This window comes from Poeciliopsis prolifica, unplaced genomic scaffold, assembly GCF_027474105.1.
Source record: "Poeciliopsis prolifica strain line A6 unplaced genomic scaffold, Auburn_PproV2 SCAFFOLD004, whole genome shotgun sequence".
NCBI classification, from domain to species: domain Eukaryota; kingdom Metazoa; phylum Chordata; class Actinopteri; order Cyprinodontiformes; family Poeciliidae; genus Poeciliopsis; species Poeciliopsis prolifica.
The window spans coordinates 711,294-724,722 of NW_026562379.1; the positions used below are offsets into that span (position 1 = coordinate 711,294).

The following is a 13,429-nucleotide window of genomic DNA, read 5'->3' on the forward strand; positions in this document are numbered from 1 at the left end:
ATCATTATTATTTATAATAGTTACTACTACTACTAATTATTATTATTATTATTATTATTATTATTAGCTTAAAGATATTAAAAAATACAGTGTTATGCGAGTTTCACTTGCTCTTGCCTTTGTACTGTCCCTCCAGGACTGGCGCAGACGCGTTCCGTCTCAGGTTCCCATAAGGGTTTTCCAGTGTCGCGGGTTGCTCCGATCCAGCGCTGCTTTCTCCTGCCGTCCCTGACTGCTGACCACCGCTGTCCGCCCGTAGCTCTCGGTTCTCCGCCTCCAGCTTCTTGATTTCGTCGCGCATCTCCATGATGACCTGCGCCAGGCTGCGGCTGCTCTCCATGGTGCTGCTGCTGCGCTGCCAGTACCAGGGCTTCCCGAAGACCGGAGGAGGGTCGTGCAGGAAGGGCTCGCCGTGTTGCCGCGGGTTCATCATGCTGCCGCCAGGAGACTTATGTTGCTCCTCCAGATGAGCGTCTCTCCAGGGCCTCTCTCTGTGTGCGCGCCTCAATCTCAGTCCAGATCTTAATGTGGGCAGATTATGTCGCCTTTCACCACTTAAACAGCCGAAAGAGCTCCGGTGATCAGCCAGCACCGCGCAGGGCATCTTTTATTTATGAGCCCAGGAGTCTGGTTTCATGAAAGCCAAGCTTGGGGTCGGAAATGAAATGCGCTCTTCACAATAGCTTTAATTGGAGACCAGTGGCGCCCCCAGGAGGGGGGCACTGAAAAAGGTGCTGAGCGTCCCACTGGACCCCCACAGAGAATCATGTTCAGCTCAAAAACATACAAATATCTTCTGTCAATACATACAAGTAAAAACCTACTAATTATTTTTTTATGTTAGTTATGCCACCCTAAATTTTTTAATGACTTGTTCTGGCCACAATAGAAAAGAAAAAGTCTGGAGTGGCACTATTGGAGACGGATATGAATCCAAAGAGATTGCTGCTCTTCAAATTGGTTACGATGCTTGTTTGTTTTGTTTATCATCAAATAGTGCATTTCAGGAGGCACCTCTATTATAGGCAGAAGCAGAAGGACACAATTTTTCAAAGATTTAAAAATGCAAATAAAAATAAGAAACATGTTTTGAGTGAATGCATGCATCACACCCATCCAAACTCCCTGTGAAATCACCTAATAAATTGCAATTTATTGGGTGGCCATTATCCATTAATTGAAACTATAATGAAGAAGTCACCTAATGAATTATAATTTCAGGGTCATGACAACCAAAGACACATCATAATGCAGTGAGGATATTTTCCTTCACCAGGGAATCTGGTCAGAGTCTGATCTGGTCAGAGATGAATGGAGCTAAACACAGGAAAGTCCTGGAAGAAATTTTTTATTATTAATAGAATTGTTTGTTTTTTTTAAAGAAAATTGAAAATCATTCATCATTTCCAGTTATTTCCCAATTATTCTCTACTTTGTGTTCATCTATGACAGCGGTCTGCAGTCTGGGGCTCTCAATCCAAACTCTCAATGTCTCTTCATATGTTCGTCTCAAAATGTTAAAGAACCAGTTTTGTTTTAAAATCTAGATAAGAAATGCAGGGTTTTGCCTTTGCTAAACAGCGCTATTTTTGAAGTCATTAGGCTTTAAAATCTCAAGAAAATATTTTAAAAGTTTGCGGTTGTATTGTAACAAATAAAAAAAAACAAAAAAAACATTTGAGTCCTGTGAACAATTCTGAAGTAATCCATGCAGAGCAGACTTCACCATATTTTGACATCATACTAGAGAAACTAAAATTATAAATGACTGTAGCAAATGAACCCATCACAGTTCAGGCTACCATGAGGAAGACAGATGCCAACAAACCAGTCTGTGGAGGAGAGAAACCCAACCAACCCACAATTTTAGGCTTACAAAATAGGCTGCAGGGCTCTCAGGAGGCAGGAGGGATGAGACTAGAAGGACAATGGTTTGTAAAGAAGATGTGTCAAAGGAGATCGATGCAACTCTATCTGCTTCATCTCAGATGTTCATTAGACTGAGGGTGAGGAGGCGGAGATATAAATGTGTCAGCTGTCTTATCAGACAGCAATAGAAACTGAGGCCAGAGCCCCAAGGCTGCCTGTTATCAACAGCATTATGATCAGGGCCACTTAACCTCTTTCTATGTGCAGTGTCCTAACCTCAGGCTTAGCATCAATAAGTAAACACCTGCTCTTCTTTTCTTTCTCTGTGCATGGTCAGTAATTATACCCAACAATTGCAGGGGGAAGAAACTGACATTAGATCCCATGGAAACTGTTCTCTGTGGGGGTGCAAGGGAACGCTTTATGTCATTTCACTTTCAGTGAAGCCTCAACTTCCGCTCGCGGCGACAAAATCACTTCAACACAACTTTCTGCTTTTCCTCACTTATTTAGAATCAAATACTGAAGGAAGGGAACGGAAACGAAACTGAGGGAAAATCTTTTGCAAGCCTAATTTGCCAAACGCAGAACAGAAAGCCAATAAAATAACTCTTAAAATCAACTTAGATTCCCAAAATATATAATAAAACTCATTCATTAAGAAGAATGAGTTTCATTTTGAGCTTAACTGTCCATGAAATATGATCAAGTTTGAAAAGAAAATAAAGTGAAAAATAATCTTGTGTTTAAATTGGCTACAAATGTAATAAAGTCAACATATAGGAGCAAAACTGTGCAAATAATACCTGTCAAAAAGCTTAAAACAACAAAAAATGTATCAGACCAGGGCAAAAATACACCAGCATATCAGAGAATAATAAGAAAGTGAATTAAAACTCTAATGCTACCCATTAAAAAGAGAACTAAAGGAAAAAGAGCACTCCCTTAAAATCATTAACACTTATGGATACTAAAGGACAATATTAGAACAGGATGTCACATTATTAGCAGCATTATTTGGCATAAGGCACAGATTTAGTTTGAAAAGATTTATCTTATTAAATATTACTAAAACTACTATATCAAATTGACTGCATTGTATCAAGATGAGTTGCAGGATGAATAAGAATCCTGCCATTGAAACACCCAGAAATTAGATAAAGACAGAAGTGAAATGAATCAACACTCATATTATTTTAACATTAACAAATTTTTATTCAAATCTCATACATAAAACTTTTGGGTTTTTTTTTGTTTGTTTGTCTGTTTTAAATTCAGCTAAACAAATATTAATATACTGTATACTTTATAAAAGGAGACATTTCAAACATTTTTTTTAAATAGTAATACTTCTTATTTACAATTCAAAACATGAAATAATAACCGTAACAATGCCATTTCAATTATAAAAATGTTACAAAACACGTTTCTTCCTTTTTTCTTGTTTGTTTTCTTGTTTCTGCTTGAAAATTGGCACGGCGATATCCGTTCAGAATGTTTCAAGGATACAAAGTAGCAATGTGGAGCTGCTCTACATTCAGATAGTAGCTGGAGATCTGTTTCATACCTCAGATTCTTAGGACCTGCATTCAAATCCGCTTTTATTTTTCACATTAGCCTTCTTTAGATAGTTTGAAATACGTTGGGATTCCATACGTAAATAAAAATGTAAAAACCGTGCACCAGAAATGCACCTCCGTCTCAGTAAGGTCACCGTGCTCTAAAGGGCAAAGGGGCGTTGGGAGAGAAGGCGCATGTGTGCGTGTGAACAAATACATTGTACGTTTGTCAGTTTATATTAAATCAGCTGGCAGGGCGGCACAACCTGTACCAAACCAACACAAACAGTAGCTAACAGTCCAGGGGCCTGGCCTCTTTTGTAGACAGTCTAAACTCAACAATGGGACTACAGACTACCACAACCACGCTCTACACACTTCTTCTCTTTGCTTGTCTTTTCTCTAAAAACACGGCAGTCACAGTTCCACTAATCTGCCGCTCCAAGCAGCAGCAAAAAACAAGATCACAATCAAAAGCAATCAAATGAGCAACGCTCAGGCTCAAACTGGCACAAGAAATTTCTGACTGTTCAGTAGGTGCTGTGTCGCTCCGATCCTGGTTGTCTTGTGTGGGGAATCTAGACAAGGGCAAGAAAAGAAAACTCGAGTTGGAACAAGAAAATCTGCGTTTTAACGCTTGCGCTTTGATTCGACAGGTAATTCAGTAAGCATGAAGCGAGGCGGCTTATGAGTGGTGACATGGCACAGCGGTTTTTAGAAGGAGTGGACAGAGAGGAGGCACTGAAGGCAACAACAGCATTTGTCAAGCTACTAAAGTTGAAGGGAGAAAAAAGGCAGAAAAAGCTGCAGTTTAAACAAAAAGTCCATGGAGTCCATGAAAATGCAGAATGTTTGATAAAAGTAATGCAAATTAAAAGATGCAGTGCAAATGCAATCGAAATAAAGAAGCAAAACCTATTCAGAACAGGCACAAGATGGTAACGAAGTCAGTGGAGCTACGTCTCATTGTGATGTGAGACCTGTTCATTCATGATGCCAGACAACTCAGTGAGCATGTCCCGGTAGTGAGCCCTCATCTCCTCCTGGTACTCCAGCTGGTCCTCCTTGATGAGGCGCTCATTCACGTCCAAAGCCTGACCGCAGGCTTCTGCAAACTGCCTGCAGAGGACAAATCAAATGCATCTCATTTGGCTTATCAGTAAATGAAAACATAAATGAGCAGGGATGATAGCATGTTATTCAATTTTAGCATTTTGTCCCTACAAAATGCTTGCAAAATGCTAGACTATAATACCTAACTTTAGATAATAAAAAATAGACATACTAATAATACTAGAATGTTCAAATTAGCGTTTCATAATAGGTTGCGATTTTGTGACTTGCTTGTTATGATTAGCAATTCCAGATCCCAAGTAATCGATTAAGACCAAAGCTTTAGATTTCAAAATTTAGAGCTTTTCTAGAGTCAGGTTACATCTATTAACACCAAATACTTTACATTAGCATTGCTATTGACGGCAACATGCTAATGTTAGAATGATTGCTTATCCTAGCATTTTCTTTCTATATTTTATTTTTATTTTTTTTTTTAGTTTTTGTCTTTGCATTTTGTTGACAATCACCAGACAGGACATGGACAGAAAGAGAAAGACATGCTGCAAAGTTATCAGAATCAATAATTGGCTTCCCAGGTCGCCTGCATTCAGATTTTTAATTATCTATAAATGGACATGTCCCAAAATAGTTAACCATTTACATGAATCAAGTGTTACAAAAATATGTTCTTCTTGACTATTGTTTTCACTATAGGAAAGTAGAAAACAGGAAAATCCTACCTGAAAATCTCTTTTAGGAGTTTGACCTGGTTGTCAGGATATTTCTTTGCATTCTTCTCCTCCAAAAATGCTCTGGCATAAGCCATAGGTCCTGCATTCACCTAGGAAGGACCAATCAGCAGCTATAAAGCCAAATATTTAATGTGGTGTATTTGTATCTTACTTTTTTTTTTTCCTGGAGGAGTACTTACTTTGACGCTAACACTGCCTTGAAGTTTTAGCTGGAGCCGGATCATGTCCACCTCTTCCATGTTGCAGAGCTGGTTGAGCTCAGAAACTTTACGCGACATCTCATCAATGGCAACTTCGATTGGATTCATCTCTGTGCTTTGCTGCTCCACCACCTGCATGCGTTTCTTTAGGTAGGGAAAGCTGGAACTTGCTGCAAAAATGTAAAAGTGTCACACCACCGTTCACCAAATTCACTAACAGACTTGAGTGTTTTATGTAACTTCTCATTTGCACAACCAGGAAAGATGTTTGGAAAAAAGAATGAAACGAGATGTAATAGAAGAAAAAAAAAGTATCTGAGGTTTAACAAACTTAGAAGTTTTACTAAGATTTCAGGCATAGTTGCTTTTCATTCAATGCACACTATTAGAATTAAAGATTTCTGAGCATTAAGCAGCCATCAAACAAACAGAAAATAGGCAAATGGATACACAAATACTAACTGGTCAGTATGGTGCGTCTCTTGCATTGCTCCTCCACATCTCCATGTTTCTTTCCTGACAGGGTGAAGGGTGTCTCGAACACAAAGCGGTTGATGTTGTGGTGTCTCTCAAAATCTGTTCTTTTGTCATGTTGCTCTTTCTCGTCAAAGTAGGGCACTACATATGTCACCTGAATGTAGGCGTACTTGGATTCCAGGTCTTTAGGATTTACCTGTTTTGGACGAAAATCAGGAACAAAATGTGAAACTTTAGAAAAAAACGAGTAAAACTTGGCAAAACTAGTAAAAAAAACTAGTAAAGGTAAAAATTTGTACAACATTGTCATTTTTTATTGCAGTTGCATGATGTGAGAATGTTTTGAACCTATTTTTTTTATGTGAGATTAATTTTCAGGACCCTATTCTCAGTACTTGATACAACTCTCTTTAGAGATAGGACTCCACCTAGATTTCTTCAATGAAATTTCACAATGTTTGACCATTCCACTTTGCACAACCTCTATGGCATCCAGAGTTCTGGTCTGTTCCTATGCTCCATTTCCTGCAACTCACAGCACAAGTTCTCAATAGCATTGAGGTCTGGAAGTTATCATGGTCACAGAGGAAGGTGGACCGTGTGCCTGCTAAACTATTCCAGTGTTAATTTGTTTGATCTTTATTACCCATAAAGATCAAATAACAATCCCCTTTTTAGCAAACTGACAGGTTCTGCCATATTTTATTCAAATGTTCCTGATATTTCAGAGTTTATGATGCCATGTACTCTTCTAATGTTATCTGGGCCTTGTAAAAGAAACATGGCCACATTATCCTCCAACATACTGAACATTAGGCATGAGGTTCTTTATTACACAGTCAATGTTTGCTTCATGTCAATCACAGATGGAGGGTTTGTTACCAGGAAAGTCAAACTTAGCTTCGTTTGACCAAATCACGCTGTTCCGGTTGTGTTCAGCAAGCTCTATGAAATATGAAATGATTCTTTGTTGACTTTTTCTCACACTGATATTTTGGCTTTGCCATCCTTTTTCTTTTATCGTCATGCTCAATGTGGTGGTGGCAAGATAAGTGTGATTTCTCATCAAATCTTTGTTATCTCGCTATGACCGTAGCGAGATAACTGAAATTATTGTGGTCTAAAGATGAATTAGTTACAGTTTCTATGTCATTACAAGAAACTGATTATATATTGTTGAGCTCCTTCAGGAAAGGAGCTCAACACAGAATTATGCGTGAGCATTTTGCAAATCTTTACCAACTGTGCAAATACTTGCTGTGGTTGCTCAATTTTTTTCAGATCACATCCACATGTAATAAAAACCAAGTAGATAAACCGTTGTTTCAATGGAAAAACTCTACCGTTACCTTGTTAGAGTCCTGGATCATCTTCACATTGTCAGGTCCAAACTTGTCAGAGTAGAGTTTGAGTAATCTCTGGGAGATTTCAGACAAACCCGTCAGTTTTGGCTCTTTATAGATAAACTCTTTGCTCTCCTCCTCCTCAAAGAAGCCCTAAAATCACAGATGTAGATAATTAGTAAAGTATAGATAAACCATAATGTTTTCTTCATTCAAATCTCTTGAGTCAATGATGCTGCAAATAAACACATGTGATCGTGTTAAAGCATTTCACTCTGTCCCAACAGCATGTTTGTTAAGTTTTGGATGGAAGACTAGGAAGATCATTTTCAAAGCAACGTTGGGATCAGATGTCAAAGGTGAGTAGGTTTTGCTGAATGTGTCGAATGTGGGTGCATGACATCAACCTGTCTTAATTTTTAGGGGGAAAAAATAACTTTGTCGTCAGGCGTTACGGGCAGTAAGGTGGACCACAAGAGTCACACAACCTTTCATAGGGTCAGAGCAGCAGATGTTATTATTGGTAAAAGGACAACAGAGGTAAGAATGAAATAAAAACTTAAGGGCACTCGAGACTTACCGCAATCTTGAGTTAAAAAATACAATAAACGGGAAAGAAAAGAGCAAACAGAGAGATTAAGGATTCTGACTGCAGAGAAAATTTTAGCTATTTAATTTTGTCTAAACAGATTTTAGATTTGTTTCCAAATCAAAGCAAAGTGTAACACTTGCATGTTATCTAAATTACAGTAATTGTAGCTGTGGAGGTTAAGTCTCTGCTTCGGAAGTTGGGTGCCCATTAGCATCTCGTGAAATCATGACCACACTTTCCCAGCCAGTGTTTTGTCTTCATTTACATTAATCGTCACTCACTTGTCCATAAAAAGCCACACGGTAATAGCGTCCGAAGAGCCGCTTTTCTGAGTTGACGACCTCCGTCACCTTCAGATATGAGCGATGAATGTCGTAGTACAGCTCCGACAGTCTCTGCGGAAAAAGTGGAATAGCACACACACTTAGACAGATTACTTATATGGCACCAATTCACAACAAATATCATTTTAAGGAACATTTTCTAATGCACATTCAAAGTTGAACACAATCCGATTCATTTCTATCCAATGATGCAGCCGTCTTGTAGCTACATTTTGTTCGAATACAGCGAAACTCTCAAAATCAGAAAACGGATGTAAACGTTACCTTGAAGTCTCTCCTCTTCTCAAAAACTGCAATCACAGGTTTGTTTATGTCTGCAATAAGCTCATATCGCTCAGATTTCCACAGATAGTCCACACACAGCTCCAGCTGCTCCACCAAAGTGTCCTAAAAGCATAATCCAATATATCTCTTTTGTACCAAACCACTGTTATCTATAAATTATAAACATGGATGTTTTTCTGTAAAGGAGAACACTCACCTCAGTGTATGGCGTATCTTGTGTACCTGTATCTTCCTTCATAGCACCTTCCTCCTTAACATTGGGACTAATGCACATAAATGCTGCCCAGCCCATGGAGAATGATGCTAGAGTGACAGGCAGGTAAAACTGACATTAGGGCATGCAATTCAGAATATATGCAGTAGAGACCTTCAGATTTCCCACTTAGATTTTGTGCTAATGGTGTTGAAGTCAGTTCCATTGCAAAGGTTATTAAAGCCATTGAACATTTTCAAGAGAAATAATCGTTTGTGGTTCTTTCTCTTGCTAAGAACCACAAACATTTATGCATTTTTTAGGGTCTCAAAAGTAAGACTAGTGACTAGTTAAAATTTGTGGTTATGAAAAGGACAAAATGTGAAGCATGTGCATAAAATATAATGTATAGTCAGGCATCCGTTTTCGCTGCCTTGCACAAAATTAACATTGTTGAGTGTAAATTGTGAGCTATAATATAATTTGGTGATATATGCTGTCAAACAAAACTGGTGTAAACAACACTAGGCAGGCATTGAACGTCATTTTATTTCCTCAAACAAGATACCGGACATAAAAGCTAAAAGGTTTCATTCCTAATCTGGGCAAAAAATATACACCCTACAGGAGAGAAAATGTTAAGAAGAACACCTGACAGCATAGTTTAAGTCTAGCTCATGTTTCAATATCAACACATTGGAACTCCCAGTCCCTCCACCCAGCAGGCCCCCAGACGCACACACTCACTGTCTTGATCTCGGGAGGAAGTTAGTAAGGAGCTACAGTTAAAGACAGGGCTTTCTTCAGGGGACACACAGGACATTCCAGCTTTGTCGGCTCTCCAGTAGCCTGTTTGGTAGGAGGGGAGGAGGAGCAGCAGGTTTATAAAAATATGCGTCCACTTGCTTTGATCATCTATTCACGAGGACGAGATTCACAAAGCGGCTAAGCAACAGTAGCTATGGGCTCGGTTAGTGAAGCGCATGCAAATGGATGCCAGGCACATTGATGCAGGCTTTATATGAGGATGCACAGACGAAAGGAGCGAGTGGAGACAAAGATACAAATGAGAATATGTAGAGATCAGCCTAGAGCGCTACAAGAAACCAAGAGACTGTTATTCAGAGCTAAATATCGTCACTGCAACTGTGCAGTAAAGTAAAATCAGCTTCAATTCATGAGCCATCTGCACTAAGCCGCTGTGCACATATTCCACTATTTTCAACAATTTTAGAAAGAAATTATGTCTGAAAGTTTCGATTATCGTGTTCAATGTGAACAACGGTTTGCAGATTAAAATTTATTTATATAGCTGTATATTTTTGTATACAGCTATATTTTTAAACAAGTTCTGCTAATAAACTAGTAGAACTTATATAGGCAGAGATGAACATAAATAGATGCTCAGTAAGCAAAGATTTTTGGGCAAAAAGTTACACAGGCAGACCATGCTGCAAAAGAAAGCTTGTTAAATTTAAGTGGCCAAGGGCTTGGACTAACCTCTCCTCTTCAACGATTCAGCAATCAGGGCTGAGATGTGGATGTAGCACATAGCAGCCTGAGAAAAAAACAAAACATTAACAAATGCAGTTTTCAGGTAAAATCAAACACCAGAAGGTGATACATGCAATAAAACGTTCCAAAGAATAAATGAAATAGATAAAATAATGTAACAAATGAGTGAAACAGAAGAATCATGTAAACGGCGCCTAGCTTTTTAGCTGACCCCTCTGCATAAAAGCCTTGTGACAAGGAGCAAAATGGTGACACCGGGCTTATAAGGTTGAGAATAAGGGTTATATGACATTAACATGATAAAAGTCAGCATAAAGTTGTCACGAGTATGTGATGGAGGTGTAAGCAAAAATGCTTAACAGCAACAGGCTTTATACAGTTAGGGCCAGAAATATTTGGACAGTAAGACAATTTTCGTGAGTTGGGCTCTGCATGCCACCGCATTGGATTTGAAATGAAACCTCTACAACAGAATTCAAGTGCAGATTGTAACGTTTAATTTAAAGGGTTGAACAAAAATATCTGATAGAAAATGTAGGAATTGTACACATTTGTTTACAAACACTCCACATTTTAGGAGCTCAAAAGTAATTGGACATATAAACATAACCCAAACAAAAAAGTTTTTTCTCAATATTTTGTTGCGAATCCTTTGGAGGCAATCACTGCCTTAAGTCTGGAACCCATGGACATCACCAAACGCTGGGTTTCCTCCTTCTTAATGCTTTCCCAGGCCTTTACAGCCGCAGCCTTCAGGTCTTGCTTGTTAGTGGGTCTTTCCGTCTGAAGTCTGGATTTGAGCAAGTGAAATGCATGCTCAATTGGGTTAAGATCTGGTGACTGACTTGGCCATTGCAGAATATTCCACCGTTTTGCTCTCATGAACTCCTGAGTAGCTTTGGCTGTATGCTTGGGGTCATTATCCATCTGTACTGTGAAGTGCCGTCCAATCAACTTTGCAGCATTTGGCTGAATCTGGGCTGACAGTATATCCCGGTACACTTCAGAATTCATCCGGCTACTCTTGTCTGCTGTTATGTCATCAATAAACACAAGTGACCCAGTGCCATTGAAAGCCATGCATGCCCATGCCATCACGTTGCCTCCACCATGTTTTACAGAGGATGTGGTGTGCCTTGGATCATGTGCCGTTCCCTTTCTTCTCCAAACTTTTTTCTTCCCATCATTCTGGTACAGGTTGATCTTTGTCTCATCTGTCCATAGAATACTTTTCCAGAACTGGGCTGGCTTCTTGAGGTGTTTTTGGGCAAATTTAACTCTGGCCTGTCTATTTTTGGAATTGATGAATGGTTTGCATCTACATGTGAACCCTTTGTATTTGCTTTCATGGAGTCTTCTCTTTACTGTTGACTTAGAGACAGATACACCTACTTCCCTGAGAGTGTTCTGGACCTCAGTTGATGTTGTGAACGGGTTCTTCTTCACCAAAGAAAGTATGCGGCGATCATCCACCACCGTTGTCTTCCGTGGACGCCCAGGCCTTTTTGAGTTCCCAAGCTCACCAGTCAATTCCTTTTTCCTGAGAATGTACCAGACTGTTGATTTTGCTACTCCAAGCATGTCTGCTATCTCTCTGATGAAATTTTTTCGTTTTTTTCAGCCTCAGGATGTTCTGCTTCACCTCAATTGAGAGTTCCTTTGACCGCATGTTGTCTGGTCACGGCAACAGCTTCCAAATGCAAAACCACACACCTGGAAACAACCCCAGACCTTTTAACTACTTACTTGATTACAGGTTAACGAGGGAAAGGCCTTTTGAGTTACTTGCAGCCTTTGGAGTCCATTGTCCAATTACTTTTGGTCCCTTGAAAAAGAGGAGGCTATGCATTACAGAGCTATGATTTCTGAACCCTTTCTCCGATTTGGATGTGGAAACTCTCATATTGCAGCTGGGAGTGTGCACTTTCAGCCCTTATTATATATAAATTGTATTTCTGAACATATTTTTATCAACAGCTAAAATAACAAAACCTGTGTCACTGTCCAAATATTTCTGGCCCTAACTGTATATATTCACGCAAATATTGACATGGGGAATTATGGAGAATTATAAGAACAAAAAACAAGACATCATCCCAGACTTCTTTATCAACAGCGGAGCAGAGAGGTGGTCTGATAAGTTGAGTCTGACTTTTTTTTTTCCCCCTCGAACAACGGCAGGGAAAGGATGATCGGGTATGTGCTCATTTTCGATTGCTGCACAAATTATTACATCGATCACAATTGTGCTTTTGGAACATAAGAAACAAAGCTTATTGAATGGATCCCTGATTGCAGCTAAAGCCAGCGCAGCCTCCTGCTACTCCTCTGCCCGCAGTAGGATGCTGCGCTGGCTCCTGTCAGCGGTTCACTGTCTTTGCCGGATGCAGTAAAATTGCCAAGCCTTGACCAGTCCGAGGTAATAAAAAGGTTGGGGACCACTGCCCTAAATGACTTAGATCCATATTGGTAAAAACATTAAAAATTCTAATCGAGACATCCCAAATTGAAAGTGTTTCAAAAGTCACTTGGATGAGATCAGTCAAAGGAAATCTGAGATGTCTGACCTCAGACAAGTCCCCATTGCGGACGTGAACCTTGGCCATGCTCTCCAGCCAGGTGCGTCGGAGCTCAGGAGTGCTGGCGTAGGAGTTAGCCAGACTATACTGCAGGTCCACCAACATTTCTGGGTCTTTTTCATGCTCCTTCATTTGGGCCGTAGCCATCAGGACCGTCCTGATCCGTTTGGTCAAATCCTTCACTTCAGCAGGGAATGATGTGTTCTGAAGGAATCAGAAGAACATTCCTTATGTTAAAATGTTGATGATTCTCAAAAACCGTATGACCATAAACTTGCGTTACCTTGAGCGGCACGTCTCCGTTGGCAAAATTGTTAATGATGGCCAAGGACTGTTGAAACCTCGAGCCTCCAATTCCAGCATCTGCGATCAGCTGGCTCACTGCTTTGATAACCTACAGTGGAGACAGCGGCTCAGCGTAGCTCTGGAAGAACCCTCGTACTTCCATTACTGTGAATCAAGGGGTTGGGTGGCACTGACCTGCAAATGTGAGCGGACGATTGATTTGCCTTTTGTGAACTCAAAGTTTTGCCTCATGAAGAAATAGAGCAAGGCAGCTGCCTCCGTCTGGGTGGAGCTGGATCGATGGTTACAGCATTTTAGGATCTCATAGCACAGACAGCCACACAGGTCTGCCTTACCCTGGAAGAACGCGCTGGGAAACT

At 39.9% G+C, this 13,429-nt stretch overlaps 1 protein-coding gene across 3 annotated transcripts in view; it reads right to left on the reverse strand.

Moving 5' to 3' along the window:
• Positions 1-3,296: 3,296 nt before the first annotated feature.
• The window catches only part of dock10 (dedicator of cytokinesis 10), a 46,346-nt gene continuing 36,213 nt past the window's right edge, over positions 3,297-13,429 (reverse strand). For 2 of the 3 annotated variants that reach the window (XM_055028106.1, XM_055028104.1), the window contains 14 exons: positions 13,245-13,427; positions 13,048-13,158; positions 12,753-12,968; positions 10,171-10,228; positions 9,418-9,519; positions 8,674-8,780; positions 8,457-8,579; positions 8,130-8,243; positions 7,263-7,409; positions 5,899-6,109; positions 5,416-5,606; positions 5,225-5,325; positions 4,409-4,547; positions 3,297-4,006 (listed from right to left, as the gene is read on the reverse strand). In XM_055028106.1, the coding sequence (XP_054884081.1) occupies positions 3,959-4,006; positions 4,409-4,547; positions 5,225-5,325; positions 5,416-5,606; positions 5,899-6,109; positions 7,263-7,409; positions 8,130-8,243; positions 8,457-8,579; positions 8,674-8,780; positions 9,418-9,519; positions 10,171-10,228; positions 12,753-12,968; positions 13,048-13,158; positions 13,245-13,427 (1,851 nt within the window). In that variant the 3' untranslated portion in view covers positions 3,297-3,958. The remainder of the gene's footprint in view (positions 4,007-4,408; positions 4,548-5,224; positions 5,326-5,415; positions 5,607-5,898; positions 6,110-7,262; positions 7,410-8,129; positions 8,244-8,456; positions 8,580-8,673; positions 8,781-9,417; positions 9,520-10,170; positions 10,229-12,752; positions 12,969-13,047; positions 13,159-13,244; positions 13,428-13,429) is intronic. The other variant, XM_055028105.1, reaches the window with a different exon arrangement.